At 39.7% G+C, this 19,590-nt stretch overlaps 3 protein-coding genes across 6 annotated transcripts in view; 2 read left to right on the top strand and 1 right to left on the bottom strand.

Moving 5' to 3' along the window:
- The first annotated feature begins 157 nt into the window (after window positions 1-157).
- Window positions 158-2,071, top strand: LOC128599231 (polyadenylate-binding protein 1-like). Its single transcript, XM_053610729.1, has one exon. It carries the CDS (start codon window positions 491-493, stop codon window positions 2,000-2,002), a length of 1,512 nt encoding a protein of 503 aa, XP_053466704.1. The 5' UTR covers window positions 158-490; the 3' UTR covers window positions 2,003-2,071.
- Window positions 2,072-4,457: 2,386 nt separating this feature from the next.
- Window positions 4,458-6,347, bottom strand: LOC128598992 (polyadenylate-binding protein 1-like). The gene has a single exon (XM_053610265.1). The coding sequence runs from the start codon at window positions 6,024-6,026 to the stop codon at window positions 4,515-4,517; it is 1,512 nt and encodes a 503-aa protein (XP_053466240.1). The 5' UTR covers window positions 6,027-6,347; the 3' UTR covers window positions 4,458-4,514.
- Window positions 6,348-9,741: 3,394 nt separating this feature from the next.
- limk2 (LIM domain kinase 2) overlaps window positions 9,742-19,590 on the top strand; it is a 39,259-nt gene continuing 29,410 nt past the window's right edge. For 2 of the 4 annotated variants that reach the window (XM_053653692.1, XM_053653690.1), the window contains exons 1-3: window positions 9,916-9,947; window positions 12,326-12,422; window positions 18,423-18,534. In XM_053653692.1, coding sequence (XP_053509667.1) covers window positions 12,371-12,422; window positions 18,423-18,534 — 164 coding nt within the window. In that variant the 5' untranslated portion in view covers window positions 9,916-9,947; window positions 12,326-12,370. Of the gene's footprint in view, window positions 9,948-12,325; window positions 12,423-18,422; window positions 18,535-19,590 lie in introns of all 4 variants that reach the window. The other 2 variants (XM_053653693.1, XM_053653691.1) reach the window with 1 other exon arrangement.

Genomic DNA, 19,590 nt, shown 5'->3' with positions numbered 1-19,590 from the left:
CCTTGGGTGTCGTAAAAGGCGCTTTTTAAAAATAAAATGTATTATTATTATTATTATTATTATTATTATTATTATTATATCTGTCGAAACACTTTATATCCCCAGAATGTACAAGTCACTGAAAGCATTTCATTGGGATTAATTGCAGCTTGGCCTGTTTTGTGTACTGACAGGATTCAATGCAGCTTTTCTATAAAGAAATTTAAAGCTATTTTGAATTTAAATGAATGTTTTGGAGTGAGTTTGAACTTTAGTGACCTTTACTATGATCCTTGAGACTCAGCTGGTCAGGGTCACCAGCACCATGGTTACAGAATTCAGAATTCAGAATTCAGAATTGCATCACAGTATGACTCATAATCTGTTCCTGCACAAGAGAAATCTATTCAGATCTTCGATAACCAGCGACACAGCGACTAGCAGCAGATAGCAGCAGTTACCAGCGATCAGTTTTTCTCTTGTACTCCTGGACATTACCATCTGTAGTAGAATGAACCACAAAATGACGGCCGCACTGTATGTGGGTGATCTGCACCCCGAGGTGACGGAAGAAATGCTTGCGAGGACGTTCAGCCACGCAGGCCGCATTCACTCCATCCGGATCTGCAGGGACTGGAAGACCCGCTCCTCACGCGGCTACGCTTTTGTCAACTTTCAGCAGCGGGCCGACGCTGAGCGAGCAATAGAAATGTTTCATTTTGAGCTCCTTATGGGACGGCCTATGTGCGTCCAGTGGTCTCAGAGGGATTCATCTCTGAGGAACTCCAGCATTGGAAAACTGTTCATCAAGAACCTGGACGAGTCGATTGACACCTTGGCCCTTTTAGACACCTTCTCGGCCTTTGGGAAGGTCCTGTCTTGCAAGGTTGTAGGTGACGAGAACGGGTCGAAAGGCTACGGCTACGTCCATTTTGAGTCTGCAGAGGCAGCGGATTTTGCGATGAACAGGCTCAACGGCAAACTGTTGAACGACCGTAAAGTCTTCATTGAGCACTTTAAGTCCCGTGGGGAGCGCGAGGCTCAGGCGGGCCGCTGGGGCAGGAAGCCGGTGTACGTGGGTGTGGCCCAGCAGAAAGAGGAATGTCAGGCTTACCCTGCCCATCAGAACAGGCAGAGGATGGCGAGCATGCAGGCTCAGAACCTGGCTGTGTCTTACACCCCCAGCCAGAAGGTCGAGCCCCACACGGATCTGCTCTGGACTGCCCAGACCATCCACTCACAACATGTCCAGAATATACCCGATGTGGTTCAACCTGCACGGGTGCATCAGCAGACCAGTGGCACCATCACATCAACTAGTCAGGCACCATGTTTGAACGAAGAGTGTATAACCATCATTACACCAACAACTGATGGTACTGTTCCAGTGGCAGACACAGTGCCAGCTGTAGAGACAGTTCCACCTGTAGATAGTGTCCCAGCTGTAGACACTCTTCCAGGTGCAGACACTCTTCCGTCTCTGGAAAGTGTCCCCGTTGTAGAGACAGTTCCACCTGTAGATAGTGTCTCAGATCTAGGTTCAACTGCAGATGAGGTTCCAGCTCCACCTCAAGCTCCAGATGCAACTGAAATGCCTTCTGCATCCATCAGCGAAGTGCAGCAGCACAAGGACACAACGGATGTACCCAAATATCCACCAGCTGGGAAGCGTCTGACTATCTACATGTTGGAGTCATCTCATTTAGACGACCAGATGCAGATGGCGCACGATCACCTGTTACCTCTGATCGAGGAAATCCACCCGATTCAGGCTAACAAGATCACCTGGATGCTTTTGCAGGATGCGAACAATTTTGAGATCATAGACATGATTGCATATCCTGAGCTCCTGCGTACCAAGGTGGATGAAATGGACGCACTCCTGAAGGCCAGGGAAGCTGGATACAAGCCGGAAACCCTGAAGATGTCATTAAACAACAACAAGAAGAAGAACAACAACAACAAGAAGAGAAAGAATAAATACATTACAATAAACCACTGCAACCAATATTGTACATATTAAAAAAAACTTCTTTTTTTTTTTTTTTCAATTTTCCCCAATAAAAACCTGCTTAAAAGGTGTTTGCTTCAACAGTGTATGTTTGATTGGCATCCCCTTGCTCCCTACTCAAATCCAGCCCTGGATTTGCTTTGCTGTCACAATAATACTAGAACTTAAATGTGGAATTATTCCTAGGTTACAGTATAGAAATGCCTCAAGAATGACAAGAACGTAATGTGCTACTGCTTAATACATAACTCAAGCAGAAAGTTATTAGAACGAGACTAGACTGTACTTTTCAAAATAAAACGACAGTAGGTTTGACATTTCAATGTCATTAAGTTAAGAGCAATCAAAACATCGCATAGAATTTTTCTATTGGTTTACAGAAATTTTCCACACAGCAATTCATTTTATGAATCGTTTGGATTTAATATATGTATTTATGTATTCTAAAAATAGACACACAAAAATTATACCCTGACCTGTTAAAATGGCCTCAATGATTTTGATGCTGGACTCAAAAGGGGACTATTTGTGGACCTTTTGAAATTGATATTGGGTCATTCTAGAGAGGTCTGAGTTTGTTTATTGTGTTGAGAATTGCACAAAATAGCATTCGTCATCATCTGAGTCATCAACCTGAGACCACTTGGAATACTGAAATGGACCAAGTGTGAAAATGCCCTTAGATAATAATCATTTTGGTTCTGCTTTAGTGGTTTAGTTGAATTTATTACCCATCATAGATTCCTGTAAAGACTCAGATCTTCTGAAATGGGCTACATGGTGAAACACGATATATGTTTTCTTGTCGCGCCATATTCAAAGTCGAAATACTCAAAAAAAAATGCATACAACATCACCACAATAAGCAGTGAAATAACCAGCTCAGCAACTTGACATGTGAATGGGAGCGCTCACACAGAGCAGGTAAGCAGTCGGAGATGATGAGAAATAAAAGAGTGTATGTACTTTGACTTTAGCAACAAAAATACAGAAAATACACTTAAAGATATTAAAATATACTAAAACCTGTCAAAGTATGTTGAAAATATACTAATAAATTTCTATACTTCATTAAAATAGGCTTAAAATATATTCATTTCAAATTCTAGCAGCACATTTTGAACATGTGTTAAATACAAGTGTGTTATTGCATACTTTTATGGTAAAGAAGTACCTTAATAGTATAAAATCTATATTTTGACCTTTAGAATTTAACCTTGAGAGTATCAAATTAAAAAAATATACCTTTTTGGTATATTTTTTTTAAGATCTGAGTCTTTACAGGAATCTATGATGGGTAATATATTCAACTAAACCACTAAAGCAGAACCAAAATGATTATTATCTAAGGGCGTTTTCACACTTGGTCCATTTCAGTATTCCAAGTGGTCTCATGTTGATGACTCGGATGATGATGAATGCTATTTTGTGCAATTCTGAACACAATAAACAAACTCAGACCTCTCTAGAATGACCCATAATTAAAAACCCTACACACATTGTTTTTGGTTCATTTTGTAATTCAGGTTATTTGTGCATTGTGAAAAAAAAAGCTCTCTCAGTCTGCTTGACATTTTGTTTTATGAATAAAGAACTTAATTGGCTTTCCGTGTGGTCCCAACAAAGTCAGCAGTGTTAGCTATCAACATGACAGAGAGGCTAACAGAGGCACTGTGGCACTAGCAATTATACTATAGAGTTAAGTAGTTAGGCAGCAGTGATAATAGTAATCTGTCAGTGATACAAACAATAGTTACTGTGCATTACTATTGTAATATATGTGGTGTGTGCATGTATTTGGGATGAAAAATAGAGAGAAGCAAGAGAGTTCACTTTGATGGTTCAACATCAACATCATCTGTTCCCAGCTGCTCCTGGTATTTCATTTCATTTCAGTTTTTTGTCTCTAATTTTCATCCACAGCCCAAAGTAAAACAGACATTTTGCATGATGGAGTTGCAGTGTGAACTACAAGTGGTCTGAGATCTCGTCAATATCAAAAGGTCCACAAAGAGTCCCCTTTATAGTCCAGCATCAAAATCATTGAGGCCATTTTAACAGGACAGGGTATAATTTTTGTGTGTCTATTTTTAGAATACATAAATACATATATTAAATCCAAACGATTCATAAAATGAATTGCTGTGTGGAAAATTTCTGTAAACCAATAGAAAAATTCTATGCGATGTTTTGATTGCTCTTATCTTAATGATATTGAAATGTCAAACCTACTGTCGTTTTATTTTGACAAGTACAGTCTAGTCTCGTTCTAATAACTTTCTGCTTGAGTTATGTATTAAGCAGTAGCACATTACGTTCTTGTCATTCTTGAGGTATTTCTATACTGTAACCTAGGAATAATTCCACATTTAAGTTCTAGTATTATTGTGACAGCAAAGCAAATCCAGGGCTGGATTTGAGTAGGGAGCAAGGGGATGCCAATCAAACATACACTGTTGAAGCAAACACCTTTTAAGCAGGTTTTTATTGGGGAAAATTGAAAAAAAAAAAGAAGAAGTTTTTTTTAATATGTACAATATTGGTTGCAGTGGTTTATTGTAATGTATTTATTCTTTCTCTTCTTGTTGTTCTTATTCTTATTATTGTTGTTGTTTAATGACATCTTCAGGGTTTCCGGCTTGTATCCAGCTTCCCTGCCCTTCAGGAGTGCGTCCATTTCATCCACCTTGGTACGCAGGAGCTCAGGATATGCAATCATGTCTATGATCTCAAAATTGTTCGCATCCTGCAAAAGCATCCAGGTGATCTTGTTAGCCTGAATCGGGTGGATTTCCTCGATCAGAGGTAACAGGTGATCGTGTGCCATCTGCATCTGGTCGTCTAAATGAGATGACTCCAACATGTAGATAGTCAGACGCTTCCCAGCTGGTGGATATTTGGGTACATCTGTTGTGTCCTTGTGCTGCTGCACTTCACTGATGGATGTAGAAGGCATTTCAGCTGCATCTGGAGCTTGAGGTGGAGCTGGAACCTCATCTGCAGTTGAACCTAGATCTGAGACACTATCTACAGGTGGAACTGTCTCTACAACGGGGACACTTTCCAGAGACGGAAGAGTGTCTGCACCTGGAAGAGTGTCTACAGCTGGGACACTATCTACAGGTGGAACTGTCTCTACAGCTGGCACTGTGTCTGCCACTGGAACAGTACCATCAGTTGTTGGTGTAATGATGGTTATACACTCTTCGTTCAAACATGGTGCCTGACTAGTTGATGTGATGGTGCCACTGGTCTGCTGATGCACCCGTGCAGGTTGAACCACATCGAGTATATTCTGGACATGTTGTGAGTGGATGGTCTGGGCAGTCCAGAGCAGATCCGGGCAGGGCTCGACCTTCTGGCTGGGGGTGTAAGACACAGCCAGGTTCTGAGCCTGCATGCTCGCCATCCTCTGCCTGTTCTGACGGGCAGGGTAAACCTGACATTCCTCTTTCTGCTGGGCCACACCCACGTACACCGGCTTCCTGCCCCAGCGGCCCGCCTGAGCCTCGCGCTCCTCATGGGACTTAAAGTGCTCAATGAAGACTTTACGGTCGTTCAACAGTTTGCCGTTGAGCCTGTTCATCGCAAAATCCGCTGCCTCTGCAGACTCAAAATGGACGTAGCCGTAGCCTTTCGACCCGTTCTCGTCACCTACAACCTTGCAAGACAGGACCTTCCCAAAGGCCGAGAAGGTGTCTAAAAGGGCCAAGGTGTCAATCGACTCGTCCAGGTTCTTGATGAACAGTTTTCCAATGCTGGAGTTCCTCAGAGATGAATCCCTCTGAGACCACTGGACGCACATAGGCCGTCCCATAAGGAGCTCAAAATGAAACATTTCTATTGCTCGCTCAGCGTCGGCCCGTTGCTGAAAGTTGACAAAAGCGTAGCCGCGTGAGGAGCGGGTCTTCCAGTCCCTGCAGATCCGGATGGAGTGAATGCGGCCTGCGTGGCTGAACGTCCTCGCAAGCATTTCTTCCGTCACCTCGGGGTGCAGATCACCCACATACAGTGCGGCCGTCATTTTGTGGTTCATTCTACTACAGATGGTAATGTCCAGGAGTACAAGAGAAAAACTGATCGCTGGTAACTGCTGCTATCTGCTGCTAGTCGCTGTGTCGCTGGTTATCGAAGATCTGAATAGATTTCTCTTGTGCAGGAACAGATTATGAGTCATACTGTGATGCGGTTCGGAATTCCGAATTCTGAATTCTGTAACCATGGTGCTGGTGACCCTGACCAGCTGAGTCTCAAGGATCATAGTAAAGGTCACTAAAGTTCAAACTCACTCCAAAACATTCATTTAAATTCAAAATAGCTTTAAATTTCTTTATAGAAAAGCTGCATTGAATCCTGTCAGTACACAAAACAGGCCAAGCTGCAATTAATCCCAATGAAATGCTTTCAGTGACTTGTACATTCTGGGGATATAAAGTGTTTCGACAGATATAATAATAATAATAATAATAATAATAATAATAATACATTTTATTTTTTAAAAGCACCTTTTACGACACCCAAGGTCACTTCACAAATACAACATGTAAATTAATTCACAAAACACTAAAACACAATATTTTCTATATATACATTATACAATATTTATACATAAAACACTAAATCACATATTATAGTTAAGTATTATGTAACTATGTCACAGAGAATATGGAAGCCTGAAGAGATGAGTATAATAAAGGACAACCCTCTGAGACTCCAAAAGACTCTGCTGTTCAATTTCTCAGAAACTGTTAAATGTTATGCTTATTTCATTTTATGTTAGTCCAGACCTATGGTAGTAATCTCCAGAGATTTGATCTAAAAGCAGACATTCACACTCAGAGAGACTCAAAGGTTTATTTTATCTCATATTTTCTAGGTTGTGAAAAATAATTGGCAGCAGAAAGTGATTTAAAAGTGCAAAAAAAAAAAAAAGATCCTAAGAGCTGTGCAGGTCAGTTTCTGGTGGTTTTGGTCAGCTCTTAAATCAGTGCTTGTTTTATAGCTAACTAAGTTAGCCCGTTTTCTTTGCTAACGCTGGGTTCAAGTAGCTAACATAACTTGGTAGCTAATGGTAAACATTGGATATTTATAGGATATCTTCAGTACTGTACTGAAGACATCCTTTAAAAAATAATAATAATAATATTGTACAAATTGTATTAGAGATGTTTATTTTATACCTTATTATCATTATTGAGTCATTTTATATTTCCAAACATTACTTTTCCAACAACAACAAAAATTATGTTACAGAAAAATCTTTGTATGTCAGTAAAGAAAGCAACATATAACTGATAACATATTATGTAATCAGACGAAAAAAACTGCAAAAAAGAAGAAAATATGACAGTTAAAGTATCCAGAAGAACTGTGGCTGGTTCTGCAAGATGCTCAGTAAGTCTAATTTCCTTGTAAAACTGCACAAAATGTACCTGAGACTACTAATTGTTGTTGTTGTTGTTATTTAAAGTTACAAGTTCTCACACCAAATACTGACTTTGTGTAATTTATTACTGTGTACTGGCCTCTTTAGTATTTTTTAAAAATAGAAATGCTACATTTCATTATTTATGAACTCATTCAATATTCAAGATTCGAGTTTATTGTCATAAGTACAGAAAACAGTTTGTTACACAGTACAATTAAATTGTTACTCTCTGAATCCTCCCAGCAAATTCTGACATGCAGGAGATAAGGAAAACACAAAAACAGAAATTACGAAAAGTGCACAAAAAAAAAACATGTTAAAGATAAAGTGTATATGTGCATTGTAAACATGAGACTTCCATCCATCCATTTTCTTTCCCACTTATCCTTCTTCAGGGTCACGGGGAAACCTGGAGCCTATCCCAGGCGGAATGGGGCACAAGGCGGGGTACACCCTGGACAGGGTGCCAATCCATTGCAGGGCACAATCACACACACACTCACACACCCATTCATACACTACGGACACTTTGGACCTGCCAATCAGCCTACCATGCATGTCTTTGGACTGGGGGAGGAAACCGGAGTACCCGGAAGAAACCCCCGCAGCACAGGGAGAACATGCAAACTCCGCACACACAGGGCCATGGTGGGAATCGAACCCCCAACCCTGGAAGTGTGAGGCGAACATGCTAACCACTAAGCCACCGTGTGTCCTCCAAAAGCTATGTTTGGTGCAAAGAAAAAAAAAAAAAAAAAAAAAAAAACACCAAAAGAACACCATACTCACAGTGAAACATGGTGGTGGCAACATCATGCTTTGGGGCTGCTGTTCTTCATCCAAAACTGGGGCTTATATTCAAGTCAAGATATACCATAATGATAGACCCAAAAAAGACTGAGTGGTTTAATAATCTCAAAAGGGGCTTCAACAAAGTATTAGTTTAGGGGTGTGCACACTTATGCAACTAGATTATTGTAAGTTTTTTCTTTGGATTGGCACCCTGTCCAGGGTGTATCCCGCCTTGTGCCCGATGCTCCCTGGGATAGGCTCCAGGTTTCCCCGTGACCCTGAAAAGGATAAAGCGGTATAGAGGATGGATGGATGGATGGATACCTTTTGGAATTTTGGAATTGGTCTCATCAGATCATAACGCATTTTGCCAGATGTTTTGTGATGATTTAGTTTGATAAAATCCCCAGTTCTGGCCGAGGAACAGCAGCCCTAAACACAATGCTTCCACCACCATGCTTCACCGTGGGTATGATGTTCTTTTTTGGATGTACTTTTTTGTGCCAAACATACTTTTTGGAATTATGGAATTATTATACCGTTTGGAATTGGTCTCATCAGACCATAACATATTTTGCCACATGGTTTGTGGTGATTTGTGATGTGTCGGGCTTGGATGTTTTTTTGAGAAAGGGCTTTCGTCCAGCCACCTTAACCCAAAGCCCAGACATGTGAAGAATATGAGAAATTGTTGTCACATGCAGAGAGTAATCAGTCCTTGTCAGATGTTCCTGCAGCTCCTTTAATGTTGCCGTAGGTCTCTTAGCAGCCTCCCTGGTAAGTTTTTACCTTGTGCTTTTGTAAATTTTGGAGGGACGTCCTGTTCTTGATGACGTTACTGTGGTGCTAATTTTCTCCTCTTGTTGATGATGGGCCTTCACAGTGTTCCATCGTACACTTAATTTAAATTTTGTACCCCTCTCCTAATTGATACCATTTGACAATGAGACCCTGTACAGGCTTTCTCATCTCTTGGCAGACCATGACTTCAGCAGTCGGATGAAACCAAGAAGACGTTAAGAAAATCCTACAGAAACAGCTGGTCTTTATTTGGGGTTAATCAGAATAAGTTCATTGATGACAGCTGTATGATAACTACTTTTGAACATGACAGTGAATGCAATTGGTTCCTTCTGAACACAGCCACATCCCCAGTTATAAAAGGGTGTACACATTTACGCAACAAGGTTATTGTAATTTCTTTCATTTTTTCTTCCCCCTTTAAAATTGTTCTCACTTAATTTTTATATGTTGTAATTTCACACTAAGGGTGGAAAAAGCTCTGACATCTTGGTTTTTATTTTCATCACAAAAACTTGCCATTTGAAGGGGTGGGGGGTGTTAGACTTTTTATAGCCACTGTAAATGTCTTGATTCACAGATCTATCCCAGATCTTAAAGTAAGCTGTTCTACACTGAGATAAGCACTAGATGGAGCAGTGTGATCTCAGCTCTCAGCTCTCGGGTCAATTTCTCCTGTTTCAGGTGTTGCTGTTTGATCCCTTCCGGTCTCCGTACAGGAATTTCAGCTCTATGACGTCACCAGCTCGCCGAGCAGGCAACTTGAAAGCCAGTCGTGGTTGATGGAGCGTTGATTTAATCTCGGTGACTCGGGATTTCTCGCTTTTGAGTGTGTCTGCAGCTTCAGAGATGTGCGCTGAGAGTATTCCTCGTGTCGGGAACAGCATGTGAGCTCCTGTTTGAAGGCAACCACCGAGTAAATGGACGAACAAGAAGGTAAAACGCAGAAAACGACCCCAATCGAGGAGGCGCGCGTGCGTGTTTACAAACCGCAGTGTATTTGATGCCTTAAAGTAGCTGTGTATTTATTATTGCTGCTCAGACTGATGTACATAAATGTACTCGGGATGTTTCAAATAGCTGTTTAGACAACATATTTTGTTGTATAGCGTGGATGCGATTCACAACAGACTTGGACGATATGACGACAGAATTACGATCCGGTTATGATAGTTATTACGTCACTACTCGTGTTTGCATATTTATGTCTATTAGGTGTATATTATTCATTCTTAAAGTTGCCATTCATAATTCTTTTTCAGCAACGCTTTATTAATCCAAACTAGCCTTTCTTTGCCTTTAGCCTGTGCTCTGAGAAAAAGGCCACCTAAAGGGTACTGTGCCTACAAGGTCAAGCATACACCTTTTGTACCTTTTTAGTTTGTATCATTTGTCTACAAAGGTGCAGGTCGGCTTTACGTTATTTCACTTAAAAGGTAATAACGGTTCATTTGTGTACCTGAAAATCTTCTAAGAGAAAGATACATGTTATAGGTACAAATTGGACCTGTAGGTGCGGGCGATATGATAAAGTATCATATCACGATACTCTTGCGTTATAAGATGTGTATCATGTTGATGTGCTAACAGTTTGCCAGCAGAATAGTAGTTGCTAAGAAAAAATCCATGTAATCTAATGTATACAAAAATGACAACTGAATAGGAGAAAATTCTATGAATAAGTTAAAGAATTTATAATATTTTTTTTTTTACTAATTCTTTACATCGGATCAGCCGCTTCCAGTCAGAGTTTGTACCTACTATTGAATACATGTTGGAAAAACATACCTGTGATATCACAGAAAACTATATCGTGATCATGATATTGATTATGTTGTCATATTGCCCAGCCCTTTCGATAAAGATAGAGTTTAGTAACCTTTTTCTGAGAGAGTATGTGTATGTGCTTGTACATGGTGTATAGACAATACACTGTGACTTCTGTTGGACTCTTATACATGCAAGGAAATGGTCTTTCAAAACATAGGACAAGGCAGGAAATGCAAGTGAATGGAAATAGGTGCTTTAGTGGAGATGTGCCTTTTTTCTTTCTTTCTTTTTTTCCTCCCAGTTGCCTAAAAATAACTTGGGACACTAACCAGAACCAGATTTCATTCTACCTCACTTCATCATCCAGTATCGGCACAGGATCAACTTATATAGACGGAAAAGTAGAGGAGTAATAGATGTGTAGATGAGTTTTGTTATATCCACCTGAATTTCCAGTGCATTTGTTGTAAATATGTGATGTTATAGTACAAGGCATTTGTTATTGTGTATAGACACAAATAGACGTACGTAATGTGAAATTCAGTGCAGTAAATATGTTCTGATCATCTGTGATTCTGTATTAATGAGACCAAACCCCAAAATCTGACAGAAATAAAAGTAGTCAAGTTATAAATTTGAATGTAGGGGAATGTAGAAAAAGTGCTGGCTCAGTGGTTACGGCTTTGGGTGACTGACTGGAAGGTTATGAGTTCAAATCCCAGCACTGCTGGTGTTGCATTCTCGACCGTTCAGTTGTATTCTGTCTCTGTTGTAACTAGAGCTGCAACAACTAATCGATAAAATCAATAATTATCGATTATGAAAATCGTTGTCTACAAATCTTATTATCGATTAGTCGGTCTGAGCGTGGCACCGAGTGCGTTCACTCATTATGTTCTGAAATCACGCTTCGGAGAGTAAATACTAAAGTTGTGTCCCAAATGACGTACTATACACTTACACTATGCACTATGTACTCTGCCGTCTAGTGTGTGGATTTTAGAAAGGTAATATCTTGTATAAGCCGCTTCCTAGTCGATGGCGCATGATGTCATACGCACGTAATGTGACGCCGCTAGCTTTAACAGATACCCAGAGTCACCGACAATAACTTTCTTCAGTTTACTGTTTGTCAACGTTACCTTTTATAAAAAAAAAAGTCATGCATAAATACTATTATAATATAAACTTATATATTAGTTTACTTATATATACACAAGTATTTATGTATTATTTTTATGGATATTCTGGTGTGTGTGTATTGGGTTCTTTTCAGTCTTATATATTTGGACAAACAGTTGTGTAAAGTTTTAGTCTGAAGTTTATATTTGTAACGCTCAGTTTGTGGATTTTATTAAAAAGTTTGCCCCCACCATCCGATTAATCAAAAAAAATAATCGGGAAACTAATCGATTATGAAAATAATCCTTAGGTGCAGCCGTAGTTGTAAGTCACTTTGGATAAACGTTTCAGTAACGTGAGTAAATGTAATGAATAGGTTAATATTAACTGTGTTTGTTTACCAATGTCCTCATGTACCCCAGACCCGAGCGACAGCGTGTGCGCTGGATGCAGAGGCAGGATTCAGGATGCCTTTCATGTCAAGCTGCACAAAGACTTCTGGCACAACGCTTGTTTTCGGTAAGTCTTTATCCTAGCCGGACTTGGACAAGGCAGATATATCATGATATGGATACATTGGGCCATTTTCTTTATATGCATGTCTTTTGTATTTTGAGGAAAGTTGTCTCAGGGATTGTTCACTAACTGACATACACATACTCTTTAACTCTGACCACATGTGTAAAAGCCATAGATTAGCCGGAATGTGAGGTATTCCCCCCAAAAAGAAATACCAAAGGAACTTATTTACTTTTGGTGCACTTAAGCGTGACCCAAATATTGATCTGGAAATGGAAAAAATGATCGTAATACCAAGCGATACAGTGGAGTCCGCCAAGTTGGCAGTCGTAAACTTCTAGCCAGTTGAGACAGGGAGAAACGTGACTTTATTTCCATTTCATGCTAATTTCATTGCCAGCAAAGAAGCCGAGGCTAAGCTGTTTTGCTGCATTTTTGCATTCAGGTTCTGAGGGAGCGTCAGTCTGGTTAAGATTGGGAGTAACCAGGGCCTGGAAGCTTCTTTCAGTCAAGTATTATGGCTAAATTCTTCCTCAAATAGTTGGCGCTGTGTGTGTGTGTGTGTGTGTCTAGCAATACAGATTTTATTTACTATTCAGATTTCAGGCTCGTTATTTAATGTGTACGTTAAGAATTTGGCGATGTATTGGCACCATAGAGCTTTTATTCCTGAACTTTCCACACACACAACACATTTTTCTTAAACTTGGCTGCTTGTTTTTGAGTTTGAAAGATTTGGATGAAACCCATTCAATTCAGTTAATTAGTCAAATATGCTAAGAACTATAAGAACTCAGTGATACTGAATAATGAATAGAACTCTGATAATGGTGTTAGGACTTTCACCCGTGTAAGAGCATTTTTATAAATCACAGACCCCCTGCTTATGTTTGATATTATGCTTGATATATATGATTATGCCTGAAGTTCTTACCCTCTATTCGTCACTCTATTCTTGTTTTTCTTTTTTCTTCCTGTGTGCAGGTTTAATCATTTATAGGATTACGTGGTTTTTGGGGTTTTTTTTTTAAGCACATTGTTGTGAGTGATTAGGGTCAAAGTCTCCTCTAAAGTTAAAATATACTGCAGAATTGCAGGGAAGTAGCCAGATGAAGGATAATGAATGTTGGGTCATCAAATCTACTACACTTTTTGGTTAAAAAAAGAAGAAAAAAAAGGCCGGCCAAAGTACAAGAGTGTGGTGTGTTTTGTGCATATGGTCATGACTAATCCGTTACAGATAATCTACACCTCATTGTATTTGGTAGAGCTATAAAAGTTAAAGAGGCACAGACACATTTTGTGCGTTTGAAGCAAACGACATAATTGTAGTCACATGCATGATGCAGGATTATACTGCTAAATAAATGATTCTGTTTATGTTCTCCCTACAGTTGTTTAAATTAGTCAAAATCTAACGTCGGCATCTTTAATCCTGGCGTGGTTGTTGGTGCCAGATGAGCTGGTTTGAGTATTTCAGAAACTGCTGAACTCCTGAGATTTTCACTTGCAACAGTATTTTAAAGTTTACACAGAATGGTGTGAAAAACAAAAAACACCCAGCGAGCGGCAGTTCTGTGGATGGAAACGCCGGGTTGATTCGAGAAATCAGAGGAGAGTGACCAGACTGGTTCAAGCTGACAGGAAATCCTGCAGGTTGTAAAGAGCGGTTATTTGAGTTACTTTAGCCTTCCTGTCAGCTCAAACCAGTCTGGCTATTCTCTTTTGACCTCTCGCATCGACAAAGCATTTCCACGCACAGAGCTGGATGTCCCGGGCGTTTTTTTTTTGTTTTTCACACCATTCGGTGTTAGCTCTAGAGACTGTTAAGTGTGAAAAACATCAATATATTTCACTAAAACAGCAATGCTTTGCTTTTTACACTAGCCTAGGCTCTCCTCTTGTATCTTGAGATCATGTTTTTGTTTATCGAAAAACAGTCAGTCTGTGGAAAGGTTTCTAAAAGCGTGCTAGCTAAAAGTGCTTTTCACACACAGTTAATGTCTTGCTGTGATCAAGTTATTGGATAGTTATGCGCCATAACAAAATGTACCTAAGCCTAATCAGTCCAGTTTGTAATCAGATACTGACTGTTAAAGTGTCTGTGATGCACGTGTGCTGCAGTTGGAAGGAAATGTAGTTTTCTCACTTTTTTTAGTTTTTAGACTTGTTTCGCTATGTCAGCACACATTCTTGAATAGTCCATTAGCCAGTGTGCTGTCTGAGTGAGATCTGGTATAGGCCAAATGTCTGTTGGGGTTTTTTTTTTCTTTTCTATGTAACATCAGAAGTTACATCATCATGTAGCATGTCACATCAAGAAAGTTACATGGCCATGTAGACCATGATTTTAGACTCTTGACCGAGTTCCCGTGAAAGGATTTTTGCTCTGCTGCCGAGATTGGCTCATAAATAAGGACAAACCCGAGCAACATGTCAAGAATTTTAAACAGGGCTAAGAACTGAAATGGATGCCAATTAAAAGGTAATATAAGTTCATCTCAGCTTGCAATTACAACTAATTGAAGGCTCGGTAAATGCAGAAACCAAAAGTACGCCGTAGACTGGAAAATCTATTACTGTCAGAGAGTTTATGAAATCTTTAGGATAGATTAAGGCTCTTATTTGGGAATTCCTTTTGCACATTATTGGCACAGTCCTTGTTTTCCAGGTTAGGTAAAACAAATTGGGAATTATTGTTGAGAGACTGGAACGTGCATTTATTCACTCATCATATACACACATCATACAGACATATATAGATGTTTTAAGTGTTTCTATCGGCCTTTATCTTCTTGATGCTCTTTATACACACTTGATATTAGAGATGACATGGTAACATGATTTCTTTTCTGATATTGATATTGACACCTTTTAGCAAATACTGAAACCGTTCCAATATATTTTAGCTATTAAGCTTTAAAATGAGAGTTTTTATTTAATTTTTTTTTTAATTGAAGTTCCAAATTTGTTGACAAACATGACTCCAACAATCCCGACGATCTCCGTTAAGTACGAACAAGAATTGAATGGCTTCCCGCAACACTTCTGCGCTAGGGCAGGTAGGGGCCGTTCTCCACAGCGCTGTGCGGACCACTGGGACATTCCTAGACGGCGATTCAGTGCTCCTCCAGACACTTCTGAAACAGCTTCTGAAACAGCGGGATCATCAGTGCCCCAGCTAATGGCCTTTTATGATTAGAGGTAAAGAGTGAAACCTCGGGCCTCTGTGGCTGCTTTTTAAGTGCGGTTATGGGAGGGACAGGAATGCTCCCTGCATGCCTGCTAATTGTGTTTGCTTTTCCTTTCCATATAGGTTTGCTTTTCAGTTAGGACGTCATGTTGAGGGTAGGATTTTGTCCTCCTGCTCGGACAGCGGCAGTTTGTGGTTTAGTCGTAAAAAAAAATGTGCAATATTTAGACGTTATTTAGTCTTGTGTACATAGTCATTGTTTGGTCTTGTGTGTTTCACGGTTGGTCTTAGTGGCAAGATGTGTGTGTGTGTGTGTGTATATGTATGTATGTATGTATATATATATATATATATATATATATATATATATATATATAATATATATAATATATTTGTTTTTTAAAGAATTCACAAAAATACTCTGCTCTCATGGATATCAAATAATTGCAAACAAAACACAGGTTTATATATAAAAAAATCTTTGTTAAATATAGGTGTGCAACAATTATTGGCACCCTTTTAGTCAATACTTTGTGCTACCTCCCTTTGCCAAGATAACAGCTCTGAGTCTTCTTCTATAATGCCTGATGAGGTTGGAGAATACATGGCGAGGGATCTGAGACCATTCCTCCATACAGAATCTCTCCACAGGTTTTCTATGGGGTTCAGGTCAGGGGACTGGGATGGCCAGGGCAAGACCTTGATTTTGTGGTCAGTAAACCATTTTTTTTTGTTGATTTTGATGAATGTTTTGGATCATTGTCCTGCTGGAAGATACAACCACGGACCATTTGAAGCTTTCTGGTGGAGTCAGTCAGGTTTTCATTTAATATCTGTTGATATTTGATAGAGTCCATGATGTCATGTTTCCTAATGAAATGTCCAGGTCCTCTGGCAGAAGAACAGCCCCAAGATATTAAACATCCACCACCATATTTAACCGTGGGCATGAGGTACTTTTCCATATGGCTACCTCTCTGTGTGCACCAAAACCACCTCTGGTGTTTATTACCAAAAGCTCTATTTTGGTTTCATCTGACCATAGAACCCGATCCCATTTGAAGTTCCAGTAGTGTCTGGCAAACTGAAGACGCTTGAGTTTGTTTTTGGATGAGAGTAAAGGCTTTTTCCTTGAAACCCTTCCAAACAACTTGTGGTGATGTAGGTGACTTCGGAGTGTAGTTTTGGAGACTTTCTGACCCCAAGACGCAACTAACTTCTGCAATTCTCCAGCTGTGATCTTTGGAGATTTTTAGCCTCTCGAACCATCCTCTTCACAGTGCGTTGAGACAATATAGACACACGTCCAATTCCAGGTTGATTCATAACATTCCCAGTTGACTAGAACTTCTTAATTATTGCCCTGATGATGGAAATGGGCATTTTCAGTGCGTGTGCTATTTTCTTATAGCCATTTCCCATTTTGTGAAGCTCAACAACCTTTTGCTGCACATCACAGCTATATTCCTTGGAGTTACCCATTGTTATCAATGTCTAAGGGAATTTGGCCTATGTGTGAATGTGTCATGGTTGAACAATTTCCTGTTCCTAGTCACCCAGGTGTACTAAAACAATTTTTAAGTATCAATGGGAATATACATCAGATATATTTTTCTCATATGAATTCATAGGGGTGCCAATAATTGTTGCACCCCTATATTTAACAAAGATGTATGTTTTTCATAAACCTGTATTTTTCTAGCTTTACAGGTATAGGATGTCACTGTAGCTGAATTCTGACACTCGGCCAAAAAGGAAAAAAATGGGGGGAAAAAACCGTGGTGTGACCCAAATAGTTTTTTTTTTCTGCCTATAACATAGACTCACGCTTCAACTTTCTGAAAACATAACGACTTTACATAAGTAATAAAACAGTAATCAACAGGGTAAATAATCAGTGATGCAGATAATCAGTGTTACTGTGTCACCACCCTTTATACCACAGTAATCTGTCACCAATTGCCTTTTTTTTTTTTAATTTAATAAAGGGGCGGTATCTTGTACTTTTTAACCATTTATAGTTACAGTTAACGTTCTGGAATGTCCATGAAACGAGTTTGTTTCTGTTATCACTTGATCCATAGCGCATATAAACAATAGTTTCCACATATTCTCTTGAAATTAGTAAGACAGGAAACAATGTTCAAGTTATTGAGACATTGGAAGATTTCAAGATATTGAAGGCTGCTGAAAAATCAGCTTGGTCTGAGCAGCTAACTAACTGGAAGACCGTCTTTGCCAGATGTGCTAAGTGCTGGTAAATGGAAAATGGTTTCTAAATGACCAATACAAATGCTACATCATAGAAAAATGATTTATTAAGAAAAGAACTACAAACTGCTGTCTAAGCTGCTCTTATAGAAAATGAATCAGTGCCTTCCGACCGAGAATTCAACATGGTTGTGGTGTAAAATGCTATGGCAGTCTTCCAAAAAGTATGTCGTTTTCAGAATTACTATATGTATACATATAGTAGATGTTAAAAATCTGCGGTTTTTCTAGGTCGACATAGATGTAGTCATTTTTCACGGACTTGCGTAGTAATGTAATTCTTCCACTGGAGAGGTAAAGTTGCCTAATAAATGAAACGTAGGCATGCTGATTAAGGTTCTGATTTGTTATTGAAGTGTTCAGCAAACATATGTCTTTATTTTCTCTACTGTGAAAAAGAAAGAGGACTGTTTGTTCTGTATTGTTTGCTGTGTAGTGTGGCAACGCATGAACTCATTGTGTCTTTCGCCTGAGCATTGTCTCTCTCTCTCTCTCTCTCTCTCTCTCTCTCTCTCTCTCTGGGTGTGAACAACAAGGGTTAAAGGAGGTGATGATTTGCTGCTTGTGCGGAACAGAAGGAAAGTTGCTGACAGAGATGCAGGTGGTCATCGTGAATAAGCAGCACAGCTTTACAGCGAGGTGTTTTGCGTGAGTTGCATGTTCCATGTGGGAGTCATCAAACCCCGGCTGTGTCGACACGCTGCCAATAAATCAGGACGTTTCAGTCACGTCTGGCTTTAGGGTGAAAGTTTATCGTGTGTGTGTACACCTGGAGGACCTCTGTGACAGACACAGATATTTGTTCACAGACGTCACCGAGCGTAAGCTCGTGTGTGAGAAAATGATAACGAATCCTTAGGTACACATCTGTTCCCAGATGTCGCCATGACCTCACTGTACACACGGGTTGCCAAAAACACAAATTGATTCATCCTGTTGACTTGCAGTTCAACCGAATATTTAACCTCTCTAATTAAGAACAATAAAAGTCTTAGGCTGCCTGTTTTAGTGCAGATTTCATACGCTGTGTGTTTGCATCTCTGTGTCAGAAGAGCACATTTTTGATTCCATTTATTCATTAAAAAAAAAACAATTAAACGTTCTAGAGGAATGCTTTGTCACTAAAGTATCACATTAAGTAATAGAACACTTCTTAGATAAAACTATTCTCGAGGCTGCCTGGGATTACCAGCAGAAACAGAAATAAATGAGACGGCCTAAGTCTCTAGAAGAAATGTGTTTCAAGATGTTTTCAATAGGTTTTAAACGAAGGTGTGAATATATAAGTGATGCCCCGTTATACCGGTGTCCTATTCAGACTGTATTCCCATCGTACACACCGTGACCCTGACCAGGATGAAGCTCTTTCTGAAGACTGTAAACAAGTAACTTAAAATATGTCTTCATCATACTTCTGCAGCATCCTAACCGTGTCCCCTTCTGTCTCGAAAAAATCATCTGTAACATATACAGTGTCCAGTTTCTTCAGGGGTTGAATCAGGGTTCTGTTCTCACTACTACTACCACATTGGATGTCCATCATAGGCCACCATGAAGACTCATACACTCATTCACACCTAGGGGCAATGTAGACTAGCCAGTCCACCTACCAGCATGTTTTTAAAAATGATAGAGTAACCCAAGCTCAGGATCAAACCAGGAACCCTGGGGCTGTGAGGCAGCAGCTATAGCACCACTCTGCCT

This window comes from Ictalurus furcatus, chromosome 22 (genome assembly GCF_023375685.1).
Source record: "Ictalurus furcatus strain D&B chromosome 22, Billie_1.0, whole genome shotgun sequence".
Lineage (NCBI taxonomy): Eukaryota > Metazoa > Chordata > Actinopteri > Siluriformes > Ictaluridae > Ictalurus > Ictalurus furcatus.
This window is presented reverse-complemented; position numbering and strand designations above follow the sequence as displayed.